General features: G+C 42.7%; 1 protein-coding gene and 1 long non-coding RNA gene across 2 annotated transcripts; one reads left to right on the top strand and one right to left on the bottom strand.

The window, feature by feature from the left end:
* Positions 1-321: 321 nt before the first annotated feature.
* Positions 322-11,118, top strand: LOC139636054 (uncharacterized). The gene is made up of 3 exons (XR_011694338.1): positions 322-458; positions 3,137-3,251; positions 10,980-11,118. It is a non-coding gene; the product is annotated as an uncharacterized lncRNA (long non-coding RNA).
* Positions 2,164-21,721, bottom strand: LOC139636049 (lysyl oxidase homolog 4-like). Its single transcript, XM_071503721.1, has 15 exons — positions 21,602-21,721; positions 20,394-20,662; positions 19,645-20,300; positions 18,719-18,930; positions 11,811-11,849; positions 11,480-11,687; positions 10,970-11,150; positions 9,296-9,450; positions 9,028-9,195; positions 8,293-8,455; positions 7,957-8,200; positions 6,832-6,947; positions 6,333-6,469; positions 3,298-3,409; positions 2,164-3,201 (listed from the first exon to the last, which is right to left on the bottom strand). Exons 1-15 carry the CDS (start codon positions 21,607-21,609, stop codon positions 3,131-3,133), a joined length of 2,739 nt encoding a protein of 912 aa, XP_071359822.1. The 5' UTR covers positions 21,610-21,721; the 3' UTR covers positions 2,164-3,130.
* Positions 21,722-21,977: the final 256 nt, after the last annotated feature.

Genomic DNA, 21,977 nt, shown 5'->3' with positions numbered 1-21,977 from the left:
ACATAGGCATTTTGCTACTACAGTCTTACTTGGTCTGGTATGACAACGAGTTTAAAGTGGATAGCGTTTGCTAACTTTCGGTAAATATTTCTGTGTAACTGTTATAGTGTTCTTAATTAAAAGTAGATTATTCCAGCCAATAAGCAACAGAAGAAGAGAAACAGAAGAGAGGAAATGGGCGAAGGGGCAGTGGGAGTGAGAGATGCTACACAATGCTAATGGATAGTGCCAGTGGATTACCTGGGGAAGGAGAAGAAGCGTACTTCCCTTCCGTTGCTGCCAGACCATGTAGAGCAGGGTAGGAATTTCACAGTGACGGCCATGACCCAGCATTGCCCATCGTAATGGCCGTAATGTCCCGACAGTCATTGTAAGCCAGATGGCCACCATGGCCCTGTGTCTATACTACCTACTCCTTCATTTGGAAAAGTGGCCGAGGAACAGCCAAAGAGGAGAAGGTCAGAAGAACAAAAATTGTAAAAGAAGTTCTATGATCAGGTAAGGGTGAAAAGCCACATTAACATTGGTGAGGCTTCCCAGCGGTGCACGGTCAGGCTGGGAAAGAACTTCAGACCTGGACTTATCCGCTTGGACTGGCCCACACCCCAAATGGCAGGCACACAGAGAAGGCCGGCACAGAGACTGATAGGACTGGTAAAAATGTATAAAAACTTTATAGACATTTGGACGGTACACTGGCTGACTGATCTGGCACCAAAACGGGATTTGTCCCAGTAGATGCAATGGCCTGTCCATTTGTTTGTGATAGCTTACCCCAGCTGGTGAGTTGGCAGGCAGGTACCCATTTGTGTGTTAAAATACTTGCCCACAGACATTCGGTTTACATCCTAGTTTGAAGCTGGTTTGCTGGCGATGGGAAACCATCTCGTCCTCTCTGTGTGTTAGCTTCGCAGCAGTAACTGTAGCCACAGCTTGTTGTCTCATTGTTTGTTCGGTTTTATAGCCACAAAGACCTAAAAGTTTGCTAGCACTGTGGATTTATTTGGTTGAATGCATAATTCGTAATGGTATGCTGTTAGGTAACGTCACCATCCTTGTTAGCTTAGCTACAAACCTACACACCTTTCTTCTGCCACGGTAGATTTGTAAAAACAATTGAAACAACAAATTCGCTCTAGTTTTTACTCGGCCGTGTTTAGATAGATAGATGGATAAATAGAGCTCCTTTTCCTCAGGAAGCTCAGGTCCTTTTATGTCTGCAGTGAAATGCTGCTGAAATGTTTTATCAGTCAGTGTTGGCGAGTGTCCCCGTTTATGCTGCGGTCTGCTGGAACAGCAGCACGTCAGATAAGAACACAAGACGACTGGACAAGCTAACTTAAAAAGCTGGGTCTGTGTTTGGCAGGAGACTGGACTCAGGACACAGTGATCCATCCATCCATCCATCCATCCATCCATCCATCCGTTCATGAATTTTGGAGGCAGAGCTTCTGAAGGAGCACTGAAGCGAGGGTGTATTTGTTTTGCTGTTGAGTTCAAATATCAACAGTCTCTCTCGGGCTTCAGCACTGCTTACTCTACCTTTAGCAGCGCTCTCACCACTGCTCTGCAAGTGTCACTAATAATTACATGTTTTGAAGTTTCTGTCATTCCCTCAATGTACTTTGCTTTATGTACTATTACTCACTTGATTTTAATTTCCCATTTTACTTATGGAATGTTAAAATTATATTTCACTCCAACTCATAAAAGGCAAACAATGAGACCAAAGTAAGTCACATATTTTAAGTATAGCCTCGTAATGTGACAGTGGGGAGCTGTGAGAGTTTCCAGTGTTTGTATGTGTTCTACAGTGGGAATGAGGTTGGAAACAGCCATAAAACACGGGTTTGTGCAGGCTCCCTGGGAAAAGATGGGAAAACCAGTCGCTGTTGAAAATCTCTGAAGATCTTTTTTAAGTTTACTGATGGAAGCAAAGTAGTCTAAACACTGTTGTCATCTGACTATCAGTCTTGACACTTCAGATGAAACTTCATCTGTTATATTACGTTATCTTTACTACATGGTCAGTTAAATATGGGAATCTCTTTTGGCAAGTTAGCAGATTCCCTAAATCTTCTGCAGAAACTGTAGCATTAACCATTATCTTTGTTCTGCATTAGAAAACTCTACAGTCAAATAACCATGCCTCAAATAACCATACAGTTTGTCAAGCTCATGTTTATTCTTTCTCTACCATTACCAAGTACTGTTAAAGGCGCAATACCGTGGTACAACCAGATCTCATCTGATGTTACCGATGTTAAACAGGTAAAGAACAAACAGATGAAAATATTTCTCATAATAAAATTAACAATACAAAACACAGCCACACAGGGACAAGTTTCAACTCAAAAGTACATTAAAATTCTGCATAAATTAGAGACCTAAAGAACATTATTCCAGAGAGGTAATATAAAACTGTACATGACAATACATTTGCAATACATTACAATATTTATTCAAATAAGGCAAAATAGCACCAAAAAATAAAAAAAATTCTCATTCAAAACCAAAAACCACACAGTTGTAACAGTAAATACTGCATTTTGTAATGTGAACAGTGAAAGCACAGGAGGCTTGTACAGAGTTTTATTGACAGTCTGTTACCTGTGTTGATATTATATGGATAACAGCCTGGTGTTGTACTGTAAAAGTCAAGGATATATTGTACTCATGTGCCTTCATGTCATTACTTTGTTAACTGTGGTTATGTTTTGATCAAGGGAAATAAATTTGTTAAAAATTCAAAATTCAAATTCAAAATTCAAAAATTCAAGACAAGTTTCAAGACAAGTTTTTGTAAAATTGTAAACTACTCTATGTTTTATCACGGTAACATGATGCTTGTGACGGCTTAGTTTTACTCTTCCTGCATTTCTCCTTCTATCTCTTTGACTTTCTAACAGGAACAGTCACTGCTGATGACAATCAGTAACAGGATCCAAATTAGTCATTTTAGCATTAAGCCCCCCCCATACCATCCCAGTTTCCCACCCTCTTCCCTTTGACCCTGATCTTTATATTTACTGGCATGTTGTTGTCATTAACCCTCCTTCCCCTGACATGTTGAGGTGTGATGAAGAGTTGTACAGTTGCTCTGTCCTTATATTTGCATGTTTTTTTTTATTCACAGGAAGTTGTTGGAAATCTGACGTTGGTGGTCAAACAAGTCCTCCACCTCTGCGCTGTAAGCATCACCTGATGAAAACAGACAAAGAAGAAAAGTTGAATACACAGCAGCAAATAGGGTGAGGTATATAATTTATATGCACTGACAAAGTCTGAAGACTCTACCTGCATGGCATCCAGACATGTAAACTCGTGCTCCATCGTACTTGCACCGACAGCGCATCACGTTGTTCTGGAAATCAGACTCAGCCATGTCTAAGGAGGGGTTGACCTCCACCTGTAAAAGAGGAGAGACTAGAGATAAGATGCTGCAAGATTAAAGTCAGTCATATCCCCCAGGGTTGGGTAAAGAACCTTTTTGAACCAGCTGGATTTATTAAATAACAGTCAACATGCAAAGATTACATATGTGTAATAAAAATGAAACTTATCCTTTTCTTTGATAGATTTTAATGGTAATAACTTGCCTTGTTCCAGATTAGTTTGGATTTAGAAAAAAATGTATTTCCTTTGTTAAACCACTTTCTCATACTTTGAGTCCCCATGTAATGACTGGCACCATACTATCTATTTCAATTTTCATACAAACAAGGCTACCCCCAGTCTCTGCAGCTCTTCTCCCTTTTGACTGAACCACTTGCACAAGTTACAGCATTTCAGCTTATCTCTCCTACTGAAAAAGACAGGCACTGTGTTTCCCTGTATGTGGACGATATACTGTTATACTGATATACTATCTGTCAAGGGTAGAAATCTCCTTTAAGCATTCACTTGACCTTTTTTAATGACCTACTGGGATATCTGGATATAAAAGTAGTTACAGGTCAACAATCTCTTTATCTATCAACCAACAAAACTGAAAAACATTTTTGAAAATAGTCTCAAATGTGATTTGGAAAGATGGAAGATTAGATGCAGGTATTGTTTCAGGTATTGTCAAATATCTATCATAAAGATGAAAACTTTACCAAAATTCAGTACTCTGTTTTTAGTATGACATTTATTTGGATTGGGAAATAATTCAGTCAAACCTAAACATTACATCAAAGAGTTTAGCTCATTAGTTAATTAACTACAAAGCTACTGACATAATGTATTTTACATCAAGCAAATGCTATAAAATCTGTTAATTATCAATAATTTGACATTTTGGGAAATTATTTTATTCATTATCAATATCAAGCTCATGTATTTTAAATATAAATCAAATATAAAGCAACCCAGGAGATTGTTAGCTTAGCTTAGCATGCAGTCTGGAAACAGAGGAAAACAGCTATCTTAAAAAAATCTGTCTACCAGCACCTCTAAAGCTCACTAGTTGACAAGCGTAAAGTGTAAAAATAACAATTTGGTATTTTACAGGGGTTTCTGGGCCTGGAGCTGTGACTCCACTGAATGTATGTTTCTGTCTCAGTCTGGCGTGTATTTTCATAAAGTAAAGGAACAAGTGAAAAAGTAACACTTTACTTCAGACAGTTAGGAAGCAACCACTTTTCCATGGGGCTGACCGAGAAGCCACAGGATTATTGTTCTCTCCTTTTCTATATGGCTCACTATGTATAAATTGGGGGTTGAAGTGATGCATGACATCACTTTCCACTGTTATCTCCCTGCAGGAAAAAAGGCTCAGAGATGCAGATGACAGTTTTGGGTTTGGATTTAAGTTGCAGCCTATCATTAGACTGCAGCCATGGTTGGTTGCCATAGTTTGTTGTTTTCCACCCTGTCTGTCTGCCTGCCATATATAAGAAAAGCACACAAATGAATTTTCCTGATGCACACATCAAACAGATAACCTGACCACATATTCAATAAAGCAACCCAGTTTCATTTTTTCTACATGCAGTATAAATTTTGTGGTTCCAATTATATTTACAGAGAAAGATTTAGGATGTAAAATATTCATTATAATTTTTCATTACATTCAGCCATACAATACATCACTTGAAGCCAAATTAGGTGAGAGGAACTTCATATTTTTTAATGTGGCATGTTGAGAATAGCCAATGATTTCAGCACATACTTTATTGACCGGTGTAAAACACCATATTAAGTTGATGGCAGTAGATGCCCTTTTAAAAGCTCTTGTAATAATGTGAAACAAAGGGCCCACAGCCTTTTTTACAGAACAATGAGAGGTTGTCACTGTCATGTAAAAGACTGTGAGGTTGTGCAGCTGATTTTTAACTGACGGCGCAATCAGGAGCAATCAAGCTGAGGTGGATGTGACTCATGGGTTTTAATGTATGGTCCTAAAAATGGCTGCCACCCTGCGACTCTCGGTAAACACCCAGCTGCATGAAAGACAACCTCTCACTTCTTACACAAATTTATGAGCAGCTCAACTACTGTTCAGCCACAGCAACGACCACAAAGTGCTGCTGGGTCATGTTGCCATGGCAACGGTGGATCCCTGCTTTATGGCATATATGTGGTTTTATCTCTCAAGACGTGGCACGTCACTGGGTGCTACTCATACAGCGCATGTGAACCACTCCTGCATGTAGTTTACTGACAGTCCACGCATGCACATGCAAGTCAAACTTAAACATCTTGATTTCATGTAAACACTCAGAAAATAATTAGAAACTGTAAACATCATCACTTTGCTGCCACTAAGCTTTCAGGAAAAAATAGAACAAATGACAGAGAGGGAGGACAGATGAGTAGGTCACCGCAGCAGATTGGACGTCTAGAAACAGACGAGACATGTGAACAGACTCTGCTTTTAAAGACAAAAACTTACTCTGTGCAAATTTGAAGTGCTGACGGAGCCTTTCCACTGCCAATAGGCCCGTACTTTCTGAGAGAGAGAGCTAATGGCAGGTCTACTTTCTATATAAATCCAGACTAAATTCGCTTTCCTTAAATGCGCACACACCCTTAAAACTACATACATACTGTACACCTGAATGGCTGGAAGCACAGCCAAGAGCCATTTAGCTGAAATTACAGTCTTTTATCACAGCTTTTATCTCATGTGCGCCTTCGGATGTTGAAACACCAACCCTGGTGTTTGCCCTGTTCTTTTCTTTTTCTTTTTTTAACTTTCGTTCCTAAGAGGTTGAGTAAGCTTACTTCACTAATGCTCTTTCACCATGAGGAATGAAGTGTGGATGACTTGTTTCTACTGAACATACTGAACTGAACATACTGTATAAAAGAATCTGGGGATTTTTGTGTTAAACAAGCCTCCTGACCTGGAAGATGTATTCACCAGGTCGTACGTCTGTGATGTCGACCCACTGGCAGTCAATGTCGTGGCGGTAGGTGTCCCAGCAGCCAACTGAGATACCCTGCTGTCCCATGTTATAGCAGGCATACCGCTTATGGATACCTGAAAGTAAAAAAACAGGTAGAGGCATATGAGGAGAGATGTGTAAATTGTTTTGCTGCCCGTCTACTACCAAGACACTGTAATTATAACAAAATGATTTAAAAGCCTGAGCTTTTTTGGGTGGCTTTAAGATGAATAGAAAGGATCTGGGCTGCATGAAGCTGTCTGGGCTTTGTGAAGAGGGCCAAGATCAATTTAGGCTTGGCCTCTGATCTTACAGCTGACTTTGAATGCTCATTATGGGATTTCAGCTTTGCACTTATATGTTCCCTTGATCCTCTTGTTTGTCACGATTCTGCTCTCGTTTCCAGATTTCTCTCAAAAAGCAGATTTATGCAACATTAATCTGTGATCTGTCTCACCATCGGGGCAGTAGGTGTCCTCCAGACAGAAGCTTGCTTTGTGACCTTCAGCCACCTTGGTCCCATTGAGGGTGAGCAGGTCGTAGTGGGTGAACACCTCAATGCTGTGGTAGTGCCTGGAAATGGGATCAGGGTGGCAAGATTAACACATGAAGGAAAGTAAATAATGACAGAAAGTCATAGAAAGAAAGATCTCCACTGATTCTGCTGCTGTTTTTATTGTTCACAAGTGTCACCTTTATTATCCTGTGAAAAAAACAAAACAAACAAACAAACAAAAAAAAAAAACAACCCCAGGATGACGTGTATTTGAAATATAGCAGTCATAAATCCTGTTATGTTGTTACGAAGACGTCAAACGGACACAAACAACAATTGTAAAAGCACAAATTGGCAGATATCAGTTTGCTGTTGCCCTTTCTCTCATTATAGAGCCATTCCCAGAACAGACTCTACCAAAACTGAAAGTCAAACCATATGTTTGCTGGTCGGGGAGGTAGTGATTGGGTTGTGGCTCAGAGACACAACGAGCTGTGCCTCTCGCTTTGGGACACGGAACCACAACCACTGAGATAAGAAGCCAGGCTGCTCTGAGTGCAGTCATGGCTCTGACTGTAACAACTGGGTGACCAGTGAGGAGGATGTTTATTGTAAACATCATTTTTGGAGAATAAAAGATTGTGTTTATTGCATGAAATAACAGACTTTTATACGTGTTTGGTTATTTATAGTCCAGATCTCCACACTGTCACTGCACTGCGTTGCACCATTCGATCCCATTTCACTTACCAAATCTTAAACTCTCATTCATCTCTTGCTGCAGACGTTTAATTATTTTTTTTTTACCTCTGGTTGCAACTTTTTTTTGCATGAAATACTTCTATTTTTTGTGCCACCTCATAATGATGCCCATTCCTGTGCCATGGAGGAGGTTAGGCAGGTTTTCTTTTCCGACCAAACCCTGCAGCAGCTGAAATCACCACATAGTTAATGCCTATCTGGGTTGAAGGCGTAAAATGAGATACTGCTGGTTGAAATGAAAAAAGCTCCTCTAAGTGACACAGTGGCTTGGAGAGAACCCTGTAAATGTCTGGCCAAGGTTAGGGATCCTCTTTCTCATCTTACCTGTGGCACTGGTGCCATGTCCAGCTTTCTCTGGTGGCCCGGGGTCGGAAGTCAGCGCGACCCAGGTTCATGATGCGGGAGGAGAAGCGCAGCAGGCGGCGGTGTCCGTAGGGCCAGTTCATCCTGGCAGCGGACGAGGACAGGCAGTTCTCCTCATTGGCGCAGGTCAGCAGGTGGAGCGGGCGATCCTCCAGGTAGGCCGTCTCTTGGACGAGCTGGGCATCCAGGACAAGGTCAGGAGCAGCTGCAGAGGGGGGGTCGAGACTCAGAGTTTACTTAACAGTCACTGCACAACAAATACAAATATGCATATATGTTTGCTGGTTTTGGACTCACTCTCTACACATGTGACTCCTGCGGCTCTGCCATCTCCTCCTCTGGGACAGTAGACATTTGTGTTTCTGCGACACTGCTGGATAGACATCTCAGTGCCGATGCAATGAGACCCGCTGAGCACCACCTCCCCAGCATCTGCAGAACCAGGCCAGTACCAGGTTTCCTGCGCAGGCACACAAGAGGGGAACGAATTCATGTGCAAAATCATTAGAGCTCATTTGAGCGGTTGTCTTAAACACTTCTGGAATAACGACAAGAAGACGTAAAAAATGTCAGCGGAGCAAATAGCAACCTGTGCTATAAACAAGGAAACTATTTATAGAAACTATCAGAGCACATTATCACATTTTCCACTCTTTTTCACGATTTTAAAACTGCCTGTTAAATGTTCCCAGCAGCCCCCCCCAAAACACACTCACACTGCCCTTTCCATGCACACTTCTATTTTCAGTTTGTTTGCTCTGTGAATTTCTCCCGAACTCTCCTCGCCTCACTTTCCCTCTTTTATTTTCGGTGTGCTGGAAGTGGACGTTTGAGAAGCCTGTAATTACCTCAGGCCTCGGTAATAACACAGCACAGACAGAAAAACAGCAGGACAGAGAGAGAAAGAGAGAGAGAGAGACAGAGAGAGAGAGAGAGGGAGAGAGAGGGGGAAATATAGGAGCACAAAAGCTTAGAAAATGGGTGAATGAAACAGAAACTTGTGACATCAACATATTGTAATCTGTTGCTCACCTGATGAGCTCTTGAGGCAAAGCCCAAGCCCAGCTGTCGACAGACCACCATGGCCTCGTTGATGCCCCAGTTCTCACTGCAGACAGATCCCCAACGCTTCACTCCTCCGACCTCCATCAGCACCTCCACACGACCCTCTGCCGCTTCTCTGCCTCCTGCCAGACGCACCTGAGTGTGAAGGGAGGGAAAAAAGTCTTCTCCTGTGAGTGATGCTGCTTCATGCCTGTCTGTGGATATGTAGGCATGTTTTCATGTGTGTGTTTCTCACCGTGGTCTGCACGCCAGTGTTGGGCACATTGCAGCGGATTGCTACATCCTGGTTGTGTTTGCAGCTGTAAAGTGGCACCAACCTGTACTGACACTCTGTAATCGACCTCTCCCTGCCTGTGCACTGGACACTGTTCATGTGGATGGGACCAGTACCTACAGAAGAGGGCGTGGAGTGACAGTTTATAGATTCACATGTGTCTTACTAAACATAGGCCTCATGCAAAGACACACACACACACACACACACACACACACACACACACACACACACACAGTGTACATAAAAGTCTCTAAAACCTGATGACTGCAGCCACAGATGTCCACAGAGAGGGATTAAAAGCCCAGACATGATCGGGACCTCTGATGTGGCTCTGAAACTGAGCTTAGCCAGAGAGCTTTCTGTCTAAATTACTGCAGACTGTGCTGCACACTACACACCAGGGCTGTGCTTTATAAACCAAAATAGGTACCAAAATGGCAAAATGGAGGAAAACCTTTGAACAGATCTATGTTTGCGTAGGTGTGCGAGGCCCAGGCTAATGCCCGTTAAAGCCCTATAATTTGGCCTTAAATAGCTAATGATGTCATCAAGTCCAGCTTTGAGTTCTGTGACTGTGCTACCCATGAGCCTTCACATGCCTCCTGCAATGCAGGCTCATCTCTTATATGTCATACAGTTGCACGGCTCTGGGTTACAGGCCGGAGGCATTAAAAGCCGCAGCGCTCCTTTCTGACAGTTAACCATGTTCATTATTGAGTGAGCAACACCATAGCACCTAGTTTAATAGAGCCCTAAAAGTAACACTCAAATGGTTTCCATCACTACTTCATTAAGTAAAGTAGAGAGAGGGAAATGCACCCACCATTACAGGACATGCTATGTGCTCATTTGGGCAGAAGGATAATGGGGGGAAATGAACGTGATTACAGAGCTACTGCAGAGGTGCAGCAGGGGAAAAAAGGACAATAACTGAGTGTGAGAAAGTGGCGTCTATGCTATTTCCTAAGAAAATGTTTCACTCAGTTATTGCTACACAACTATATTTTCATGCCCACAACAAAAGCGGGGCCAAAATAATCACATCTTTTCTGAATGTTTGGTCGTGCTCAGTGCTGATTGCCTGACATCCCGGCTTTCAAAGCTGCGCTAACTGTTCACATGCAACAGGTTTATTTTGACAACAACACACGGTCGCTGGAACCTCCTAGCATAGTTTAGACTTGTATAATTGGTCATGGGTAGAGCTCCTCGGCAATCAGCTTGTCCGATCGAAGTAGAAGTGAGGCTGTAAACATTTTCCCAGGGTTTATTTGTCTGTTCAGGCCCACGGCTCTTGGTGGGCTGCGTTTAGCAACAGACATTTAAACTGAGAAGTGTTTAGTCTGAAGGAGTGACTGAGCTGAACCGATCATGCTCAGGGTCCATGGTGAGTCGGTCATTTAACACGTAACTGATAATCAGATCAGCAGCCCGAGGTCTTTATCATACTTTCTACTTTCTATTATATTTTCTGAATAAGGATATCTAATAACTTAATATAGTTTTATTTGTTGTAATAATATATTTTCACTGTACACATGTAATGTTGAGTAAAGCTAAATGCATCTTGAAAGCGCAGCTTGACTTAATGTACAGTATGTGTGTTGGTTATGTTTATGTGTCCTATCCTACCCTGTCCCAGTTGAGCCTTAGTGAGGGCCTCTTTGGCTGTCCCGAAGCCCAGCTCCCGACAGACCACGCTGGCTGCAGGCATGTCCCACAGGTGGTCACACACAGTGCCCCACTTGCCCTCTCGCAGCACCTCCACACGGCCCTCCCCAAGACGGGCCCCCGCCTTCAGGCGCACGACAGGCTGGAAGGAAAAAGGAGGAGTTCAGGTGAGAAATGGTTTGTGCATTAATCTTATTCTTTTAAAGCCTGACTGGATCTGGCGCAGTGACTTTGACATGTGACGTGTTAATTAGAAAACCTAAAAGTTGCTGGGGGACAATTTTCTTTTCAACTTTGGACAGACCCATGCTAATAATAGCTATTTCCCCATGCTTTCCTGTCTTTATGCTAAGCTAACATCTCCAGGTTGTAACTTCATTGTTACCATACAGACAAGATGTGAAATGAATCTTCTCATTTAACTCTCCAACAATAATTACTTTCATTCACAATCTGTATTTTCCGACTGACCGGGACGGCAGGTGGTGCAGGTACTCTTCCAAAGCGTGTAAACTGGGACCCGGGGATACAGCGGACCACAGCATGCATGCCACCCTTGCATGGGACATCATTCCTGGGGAGGGACAGCTGGGCCTGGCACTGCGACAGAGAGGCCTCCACACCCTGACACTGGACTTTCTCCACCCAGTAGGCCTTTTTACTGATCTGTGTCCTCAGTCTGGGTGGGGAATGAAGAGAAGGAGCAAGTAACGAGAGATGTATTTATAATTTGTCACATTAGTCATCCTCAGTACAGAAAATATGAAGTTATTATGCTTCAAAGAGCAGATGTTAATTTTACCTGGAGGCGGGATCAGCCAACTTGGAGTCCCACAGTTTCCTGAAAGACAGAGAACATCACACTGGATATTTTTATTTATTTTTTTAATTATAACTGTGCATCTTTACATCCAGTAGATGAAACGACCAGCTGTCCTATACACTCCCATGGTCTGCTCCTGTGCCCCTCCCTCCTGCCCAGTCTCTTTCTTCCTCAGTCATCTTTCCTTCTCCTCTTTGACATCCTATACTTCTATCAAACCCTAAATAAACAAACTGAAAGCCGTAAATATGAAGGAGACACAACACACTGGAGAGGGCGTGTATTTCTCTGGATAAACAAATCCCTCATTTAAGAGACAAAGAGTGAGAAAGCAAGAGGGAAATTCGCAATAACAGATCACATAACCCCACATTTCTTTCTTTCTTCCCTCTCAAACCACCACCTTCTTGTCATGACTTTTTTTTTTTTAGATCTTCCATGGGTATTTCTGTTTCAGTGTTTGTCTATATGTCTCCAGTGGATGTCTGGTTTTGGGCTTGCATGTGGAAAAAATAACTAAAAACATGAATAAACCACTATACATTAATCCCCTGCAAGAAGTCTTATTGAGGTCTGCCAACTTCAACAGGGTTTTCAAAACTGTGTCTAGTTTCATGGGTATTACCTTAAAGGAGAGTCAAATCCTAAAGGGAAACTGTGTATACACAAAATGAGGCCCCCCGCGCCGGGAGCACATACACACACACACACACACACACACACTCACAATAAAAATGATTCACAAACCAGGCAGAGTCTGGGAAGTGTCCTTCTGTGACACACACACATACATTAAAGCTGACCACTTGCATCAGCCAGCACGACCACAGACAGGTGCAGCATGACTGACGCCCTTCATGAATGTGCCTGAGTTAAATGAGTCACAACACCAAGTATAGACAAGAGGAGAGTTTACTGTAGGACCAGATTCAGGATGCAATTGGATATTTAAAATAGGAGATGTTTCCTCTCCAGGAGAACCCCGGTACCCTGGTATTCCACTGGTTATTGATCCACAGTCTCTACATTAGGTGGGAAATGTGTTTGAGGCTGGAGGGGCCAAACAGACCAGACAGTGAAGGACAAACTTGTATGTGTGATTCCTTTCATACTGCAAGTTCACACTGTTACATATCATTATCTTGTTAAGTCTAAATGGTGAGCATGATAGCAAACAGTTGCTTATTTACACACTCAGTATGTAAGTGTGAATGTAAGTCCAACATTTACTGTCTTTAAGCTTTTTTTTGGTCTCTACCAAATCCGGAGAAAATTATCTGGCTCTTTAACTGCTAAATGCTCCACTATGTTTACCAGCTAGACCCTAACTTTATATGTCTGCTGTTTGGTGCAGAGCAGGTAGTGCACTGTGCCTTTTTAAAGCTTTTTCACTGCAATTAGCGGGGTTGTGGTTGGTAGGAGCACTCCGGTAGAGCCATCCGTTCTTGCCTTATTTCTTCTCATATTTCTTATCTTCTTGCCTTCCTTCCGTCTTTTTTCCTGTCATTCACACTCCATTCTTTTCCCCTTCATTCTTTTCCTCTCTCCCCATTATTTCCTTCATTTCTTCCTTCATTTCCTTCCCTCCTCTCTCAATTCCTTTTCCTGCTTTGCTTCCATCTCTGCATGGGAATAAGACACATATGATAGTACGGTGATCAAATAAATGGATTTAGAAACAGGCTGTTTCAGGGCAGATTTCTCTTTATGTTGATAAGAAGTTACACATCAGTGTAAATCGCTATATGTATGTGTGAGCTGTGCATGACTGTGTGTTTAGAGCGTATCTCTATCTGCGTGTGTGTGTCTGAACCTATCTGTGTGTGTTTGCACAGTTTAAATTGTTTCATAACTTGGTGGTAAATCAAAATGAGAGCGACAGACTGGTCGGGGGGTGTTAGTTCATGGTTTGTAAGAGGGGGAGGAGTAGGGGGGGGTGCTACCCATATAATTGCCTGCTGTGCCTGGCAGTGTGCCGTGCGGTCAAGCAGTAGCATGTTGGTTCACACACTCCAGACATGGAAATATGCACGTACATATCAACTTTCCCTGCCTTGCCTCTGTAAAAACAAAGCTCCATAAAACTGTTGTTACCCAACACTATGACTGCATGCTGGGAAACACAGAGCGAGTGATGTAAGAGGAAAAGCGTGTTCTTCTGGTTTTAAGATACATTTCTGTTGTCCTGCAGCGAGCTGTGTGTGCTGCTCTTTGTCCAATCGGAAACGCAGGTCGGAGCTGAGTTACGGCACTCTCAGTCTTAAAAGGAGATTTAAAGGAAGGGAGATGAATCACAGCACAAAGCCACAATTCAACAAACAGGTTGTGACCGCAGCATTACTGCTGAATCCTTTTAACCTGGAGACGACTTTTTTACTTCTCAGGATCTTCAGCTTGATGCCAGGCTTTTTTTTATGCAACTCTGACCACACAATACCGTAAGCCACATTGGAGAGGAGAGCTGACTGTCAGAAAAGCAGAGATAACCTGTTATTATGCTGCATGAATGCAAAGCTGCCTGACTGGAACAATTGGCTCACTTAGGAGACAGCAGGTTGCCACACTGACTCCACAACAGCCTCTAGACAGTCCAATCAACCTCCATGGAACAAAACTCAAAGGGGTCATAATGATCTTTCCATGAAATGTGGGTTTTAGTATAATTGCCACAAAGGAATTAAACTTGGCCTTAAAAAAGGCTGTAACTGAGGATGGGAGAAACAAGGAGCAGGGGGTGAAAATAAATTAGAAGAACTGAAAAAGTTACTGTGAGCCTCAAAGAGAGTGTGGATCTGATGAAACAAGGGAGCTGGAAAATGGCTTTAGCGAATGCCTTTTGTAAGCATGGCAAAGTGGGGGAGGATTTCAACATCTGTAAAAATGCACTGAGCAACTTAACAGGCAGAGACAAAGACAGTCACACCAAAAAAACAACCGTGGCCAGAGTGGGAAATGCTGACACAGCAAAGGCGGGTGCAGCAGGTTCAGTCGAGAGAATATTCTAGATTACAGGATCTCTTAAACCATAATTACAGCCGTTCATAAGTGGACTCAAACCCCAAAGAAGAGCAGGCATGGACCTCTGCCAGCGCAACGAGCAGCACCAGGAAGACGTGATGTCACTGTTATCATGAAGATCAACAGAAAATTGGGTTACTATCGCTTTTGTTACTGTATGTCACAATTTCCACTTCAGAAGAAGAACAGCCAGACATAAGGTTTGCACATCTGTATTCAGACAAGGGGGGGCGGGCAATAATATGTCCCACTAACAAGAAGACTAAGCATCTACAGTAAGGTGACCAGATTTCTGAAATGAAAACTGAGGACATTTCCAGTTTGGAGGACAATAAATACAATATTTTTATTTATGAAACAAAAAAGAGGGACCGTCCCAGTTTTATGTATTTTGACTTTTATGTTTGTATCGTAACTGCTGTACTGAAATAAACTAGACGAAGGCCAACTGATAAAATCTGTAGGGTCGCCAAAACACAGAATCATCTCGTAATTAGAAACTAAAAGATCTGTTCTGCAGTGAACTGATACAGGACACGCTTTGTCTCATATTTTTGAAATTCAAAAAGTAAATATATGGGAGATAAATTTTACAGGCCTGTTCTTAATTCACAGTTAAAATTGGAGACATTTACGGGGGCAGCTCCAGCCAAGGACAGCCAACAATAAACGGGGACTATCCCGAGAAAATGATGCTAACATCAGCGTGCTAACATGCATATAATGACAATGTTAACATGTTGAGGTTTAGTAGGTATAAATGTTTATGATAATAATAATATTAATATTAATTAATCCTGAAGGGGACATAATTATCTGAATGTGACAAAGAAGTCATAAAAGTCAACATCATGGTGACGCTGGAGGAAAAGTCAGTGGATCACCTAAGTTGGTTATTGATGGGGCACCGTGGATATTTTCATGGAGTCCATGGAATAGTTGTTGAAACATTTCACTGAAAGACAATTTCATGTTGGTGCTAGAAGAAAGTTTAAAGCATCACAAAAGCCAGTCTCCCCTGGGAACCTCGAGAATGACCTGCACAAAATTTCACGGCAATCTTACAGTTGTTTAGATATCTCTCAACTAAATGTGGGTTAGCTCTGGTACAGTTTTAAAAGGAAACGTTTTCAAAAGGATAACCAGCATAAACATCTGACTCAGAAAACTTCAATGCAGATGGCAGAGATCTGCTTTATGTTGCTTGTTCTTTTCGGCTAAAAACCCTTCCTACCCTCCTCGGCTGTTTACTGTTGGACAAAAATGGCTGCTTGATTCATCTCCCACGAAGCTGGGTGGAGGTTGACAAAAAGCAAACAACAGTCTCTGGCCTGGTGCAGTCTTTACGCAAGCTGCTGGTTGGGTTCTTGGCTTGACTTGACTAGGCTACACTGAGGTGTTTTTCAGTGTGATGGTCTACATTAGAATTAGATTTAGAAAGTTAGCACGATGGACAACTACACTTTCCGTCTTTGCTCCATCTTGTAGCTTGACCAAGGACCAAGGATCTTGTAGCTTGACCAAGAGGAACAACAAAGTGAAGGGTGAAAATGAAGCTTCTCAAATCACTGCATCTGAACTACACAGCTCTGAAGAAGCCCTGAGAGATACGACACTATGTGAGTTATTTTTTCGGAGGCTATAGCCGTGGTGGTGACCAGGGCGGTTGAGGAGAAGCAGCTGGTATCCTGCTGCCATGCAGAGCAGAGCAGGACACAAGGGGTAATTATTGGCAACATGGAGAGACAGATGGTGCAGGGCAGGCCAGTGGTCAGTACAGTCGCCCTATTAGCCAAGCCATAAAAAGACCTCTGTGGGCAGACAGACGGACACACAGAGGGTTGTGTTTGCGTGTGCACAAGCACGTGTGAGTGTGTTTGCGTGTTTATTTGTGTGCGCACGTGGATCTTGGACATAGTTTATGTAAGGTCTCGTAGGATTCTGTGTGATGAGGGTGGAGGGAGGGAAGTATTAGCGTGTGTGTGTAAGTGAGGTTTGGGGTTTTGATGGTATGTGTGTAGGAGCTTTGACGGTTTGTGTAGGTGCTTCAGTGGGTATTTTACGGCTAAAGTTAGACAGATGAGTTGGATTTATGGGGATAAAATCAACATAACAGTCTGACATTATTAGCATAGCGTATGATTTGTGTTTGAGGGACAATGAAAGAATTATGAAAACATTAACAAACAGAAAGCTGAAGTCCTGCCCGTTCTCCTGGAGAGCCTCCAACCCAGTTGGTTTCCTCATGGAAGGTTTATTTTTTTAGTCTGTCTGAAAAGCTGAAATATGTCTCTTGAGTTTTGTGTCTATATCTAAAGCTAAATGTGTATATGTGACTGTAGTACCTAGTAGCTACCTTTATTGTACTTGTACTATCTTTAGCACATTGTAATTTTAACAAATAAAATCCTGTGGCTGTAGGATTCAATAACTACAGCCCAGCTGTTCAAATTATACTGTCCTGTACATATTGAATTGCATTAAGTTACGTTCTGGCCACTTGGGGGCGGCGAAAACTTGCTGTGAAAACAATACTGAAATATTAACTTTAAAGTTGATATAATGGAGGAACTTTCTATCTCCATCACTCTGCTTTTAGTTCTAGTTTGGTTCCTGCCAACTCCTCAGGGTAATATCTAACTTCATCCGTCTGCAGCTTGGTGCTGGGGAGGTGTGTACACTGGATTTTTAGAGCTTTTTCACTGAAATCAGGTGCCTGATGTTGCGTTGTAGTCTTTTTCCCCATTGAGATGCGTTTCCCTGATTGTGTTTCCCGTTACGTCCCCCCTTGGTGGTTAGGGTCAGGATAAGGTTAGGTTGAAGTTAAGATAAAGGGAAACAGACTTTGACACAACACCTGCTTTGTCTAGAAAATGTGCTGATAAAAGCTATGTATTGTTAATTTATAAAACTGATATATGACAGCTCTAAAATATGAAGGAATCCTATTGAGTTATAATAATAATAATAATAACTTTATTTATATAGCACTTTTCTAAAAACAAAGTTTACAAAGTGCTTTACATACAATTAAAATGATACAGAAATAAAATACAATAGAATAAAATAGAGAATAAAACAAGATTAAATAAAACAATTCATTTATAAAAGTGCGTTTTAAGAAGGGATTTGAAGGACTGAGGTAGTGAAGGTCCTGGCCCTCTTCTAGCTAGCTACAAAACATGTCACTGCTGTATTATACAATGCTGTTGCTCAATTTGTTAATTGATTAAAAATGTATGAGTGTATTTTGCGAATTAATTTGATTCCTCTCTGTTGAAGGATTATTGACTAATAATTGTGACAGAGCCATGCAGAGACATTAAGTTGCCTTTTTCATGCTGCTCTACATCGGAAAGTGCTGCAGTGCACAGTTCTCACTGAGAGTTTCTTAATTATATGAGATTATAAACCATGTATGGGAGGATTCATGTAAAGACACACGCCGTGATGATGATGATGATGATAATCTTGTCTGGATCTGACATTAATAACATACTCTTTCAAACTATTTTAAAGGCCTGTGTTCAGGGCCTCAGCCAATGCGGCAGACAGGCCTGGCGGACAGCCGGGCTCGGCTAATGCCACAGTGGACGTGTTGTGCCAAGTGTGGTTGCACTAATGACAGCAGTTGTGGTTAACCTCTACTACAGGGGGGAAGGAACAGCAATCCAGGCCTGGGGCCGCCTAAGCCGTGAAGGGATGTGTAGTCCACCACACTTTTCCATCCCTTTCATAACCATACACACACTCACACACACACACACATACTCACAAAAGAGACACACATCCATTTGTACACATACGCTCTATTTTCCGCCGCCTCCTCCTCCCCTGTCACTCTGCTGTGTCCACTCTCACATACTCACCTGTAGCTGTTCTGGTCGAACGCCTCTGCAGAGGGGAATCCTAACATGCCACAGACGACACGACTGCTGCTCAGGTCCCATCCATGGTTACAAACATGACGCCACCTCCCAGCGTGCCTCACTTCCAGCACTCCCTCCGTCACCAGACCACCATGGTTGCTGGACAGCACAGGCCGTAGACGAACCTCCTCTAAGTGAACCCTCGAAGATCCCTGACCATGAGAAAACATGACATTTTTGACTGATTAAAAACATGACTGATAATTCAAGAATTATGTTTTATTTCATTTACATTTTACCCCAGACAGGGTAGACACACACTTATTTAATGCTTCACTCCAGGCTCAACATACATCCACCAAGCCTTTGTCTTACACTCCAAAACAAGATTAATTTGAGTTCATAAACATGACTTCATCTTTGCTCAGACAACACATTGTTTGACTAAATATGTGCGGACGCCACACAATCGAGAGAATGATAACATGAGATGACCATGGTGCTATGTCTCTAATCATCACACTCTCTAATCAGCTGCGTTACGCACTGAAGGCAGCAGGAAGGAAACTAACAGAAAACACAGTTTGCCTCGTGCGTCGGGTTACGTGCCCTGATGATTACAAAATGGTAAAGAAAGTGTAAACTCTGCCAAACACAAGTGATAAATGTCCTGCAATTTCCTCTGGTAGGAAGTTCTTGCACGTTTGAAGAGTCGGAGCCGCTGAGCTGCTGGTGGTTAAACTAAACTTCAGGGCCTGCTGCGGCGTATGAACTGGATCTGTAGAAAGGTTTGGTTTTAGGTTTGTCTCTAATTATACATGCCCACAAATGACATTTCTGAATAAAGCTAGATTGGGCTGCTTCTTTGGTGTACATTAGAGGTTGTGTGTGTTTGTGTGTGTGTGTTTATGTGTGTGTGTTTTTACCTGTGTGTAATGTGTGTCAGTCTCCAGGCCCATGTCTGGATAAACTGGGTCTGGCTCAACATGGTTCCCACTCAGCTGCTGGTTTCTGTTGCTCCTCCGCTCAGACTGGAGCTGGCTGTTCACCTGGCCCTCTAACTCCCGTCTCACCGCTTGTGGACTGTTCCTCGCCATGTCCTGTCTCTGCCTGTAGGTTGCACCATTTGCCAGACGTGAAGGTATCTCGTGGCCTTGGGGCGAAGCGGGGTTCACCTGCTGGCTTACTCTGGAACTGCCTCGATTCCGTCGCAAGATCTGGATCTCGTGGCCGTTTTCCTGTGGTGAGATGCTGCTGCGACGGGAAGCGGTTGGGTTACGATGGAGGGCGATCTCATGGCCTCTTGCAGTGGAAGAGATTTGGGCTTGGGCTGCAGGTGGACCTGGAGGGGACACAGACTGTCTTGGTGGGTTTCTCTGTCTTGACTGGCCTTGCTGCTGCCTGGAGGATGAAGGAGCCTCGTCCAAGGAGACAGGGGGGAAGCCAGGTCTCCTTTCTGGGCTGCAAATGACCCCCAGGTCCTCAGCGTGGGTGCAGTCATTGATTCCCCACCCATTGGAGCGACATTCTGCAATAGAGATCTCTGTGCCCTTGCAGCGCACATTGTCCAACCAGATCAGACCTAACAACAGGAAAGGCTGGTAAGTCACTGAACCAAGACAAATAAAACTTTATTAATGAGCAGGTAAAGCTAAATACTCTTGTCTGGACATACCTCGTCCCTCACCAAACCTGGCACTGTGCGCCCAGGTGAAACTGCGTTGGAAGCCCAGCTGTCGGCACAGCACATTGGCCAGGTTAAGATCCACCTCGTCGTCACACACAGTTCCCCATGCTCCATTATAGAACACCTCCACACGTCCTTCGTTTGCATTGCGCCGGCCTACGCCTGCGAGACGTACATGCACCTCCTGGGCCGACAGAGAAGGAGGGTGCAGGAGAAGCAGGAGGAGGAGTGTGGACAGGGAGCTGAGGCGCAGCATCCTGGAGAAAAGAGGATAATAAGGAGTGAATAGGTGATTATGGGAAATAAATGGAAGGAGCGTGACGCGAGGTAAAAACAAGTGCAGCAGTACAGAAAGCAGAGAAAATGCATGTAAAGAAAAAGCACCATATATAAATATGCACATATGTTACCACAGAAATCCCAAAAATCACACAAAGCCTCGAAACTCACATTCCGTACTCTGACAAGACATATAATTAGAAACTGCTCTTCTAACCTTTATGGGACATTCCACAGCAAAATGAAAGATTGATAGATGTTTTTATCCTTTGAAATAATCTGAGTCATTTAAAGGGCAGTCAAGCCCTCAGTCTGAACCAGTCAGAGCAGAGGGAGTAATAACTGAAGCTAAAAGTAGCCTCTCCATCCAGCCAACGGAAACTTCGGCTTCCCGCAAACCCTCAAGCTTTGCTGCATGTATTTAACCAACAGACACAAAAGCAAATAAACACAGTCATAAAAAATTCTCTCACACATAAATAAAGCAGCAGGTCTGCGTTTGTGAGAGACAGTTTGGTTAATGAGCAATGATTGATTCATCCTCGGTCCACCTCTAAAACCTTTCTCTTCTAGTAAAGAGGAAGAAGCTGGAGATAAGGAGAAGTCTGAGGAGGAGATCTGGAAGAAACACCTTACAGTAACTTAATCCACTCAGGGGTGAGTGGTCAGTGAAATTCTGCTCTACATGTAGATAACATACAGTCATAACATACCATCACTCAAGAACACAAATATGTGTAAATAAAAGCAATAACTCAGACTATTGAACGCTGAATTGAATTGTTAAGGGAAAAATGAGTGTGGATGAGTGCAGGTGCAGGGATGAAATCTTGAATAATGGAAGAACCAAAAAAAAAAAAAAGAAAAAGAAAAAAAAGACAAAAGGCAAAGTAGAAAAATGTTGAAGTTGAACTCACCTAGCCATTGATCTGAGCCTGGAGTCACTGGGAGAAAGAAGGGAGAGAGCTCTGGAGGAAAAGAAGGCAGTGAGTTTGGTCCTGCTGTCTCTCTATTCTCCTCTTTTCCCTCCCTCTTTCTTTTTCTGTCACTCCCTCAGATCTGTTAATTTATCCATCCCTCCCCTTTTCTTCATTTAAGCAGCTTTTTTTTCTCTCTCTCTCTTCATCCTTTTCATCTTGTCACGTTTGTCTTTTCCATCACCCATCATCACCAATCAATGTTTTTATTTTTTGGTTCCTCAGCTGTCATATTAGAATGTGAGCATTTAGATGATTGTGTGATAATTAGTGCATCCTAACACGGACCTGTTAACACTTGTTTTATTTACTTATT

This window comes from Trachinotus anak, unplaced genomic scaffold, assembly GCF_046630095.1.
Source record: "Trachinotus anak isolate AG129_WGS33_773 ecotype Australia unplaced genomic scaffold, CSIRO_AGI_Tana_v1 ptg000019l, whole genome shotgun sequence".
Taxonomy (NCBI): domain Eukaryota; kingdom Metazoa; phylum Chordata; class Actinopteri; order Carangiformes; family Carangidae; genus Trachinotus; species Trachinotus anak.
This window is presented reverse-complemented; position numbering and strand designations above follow the sequence as displayed.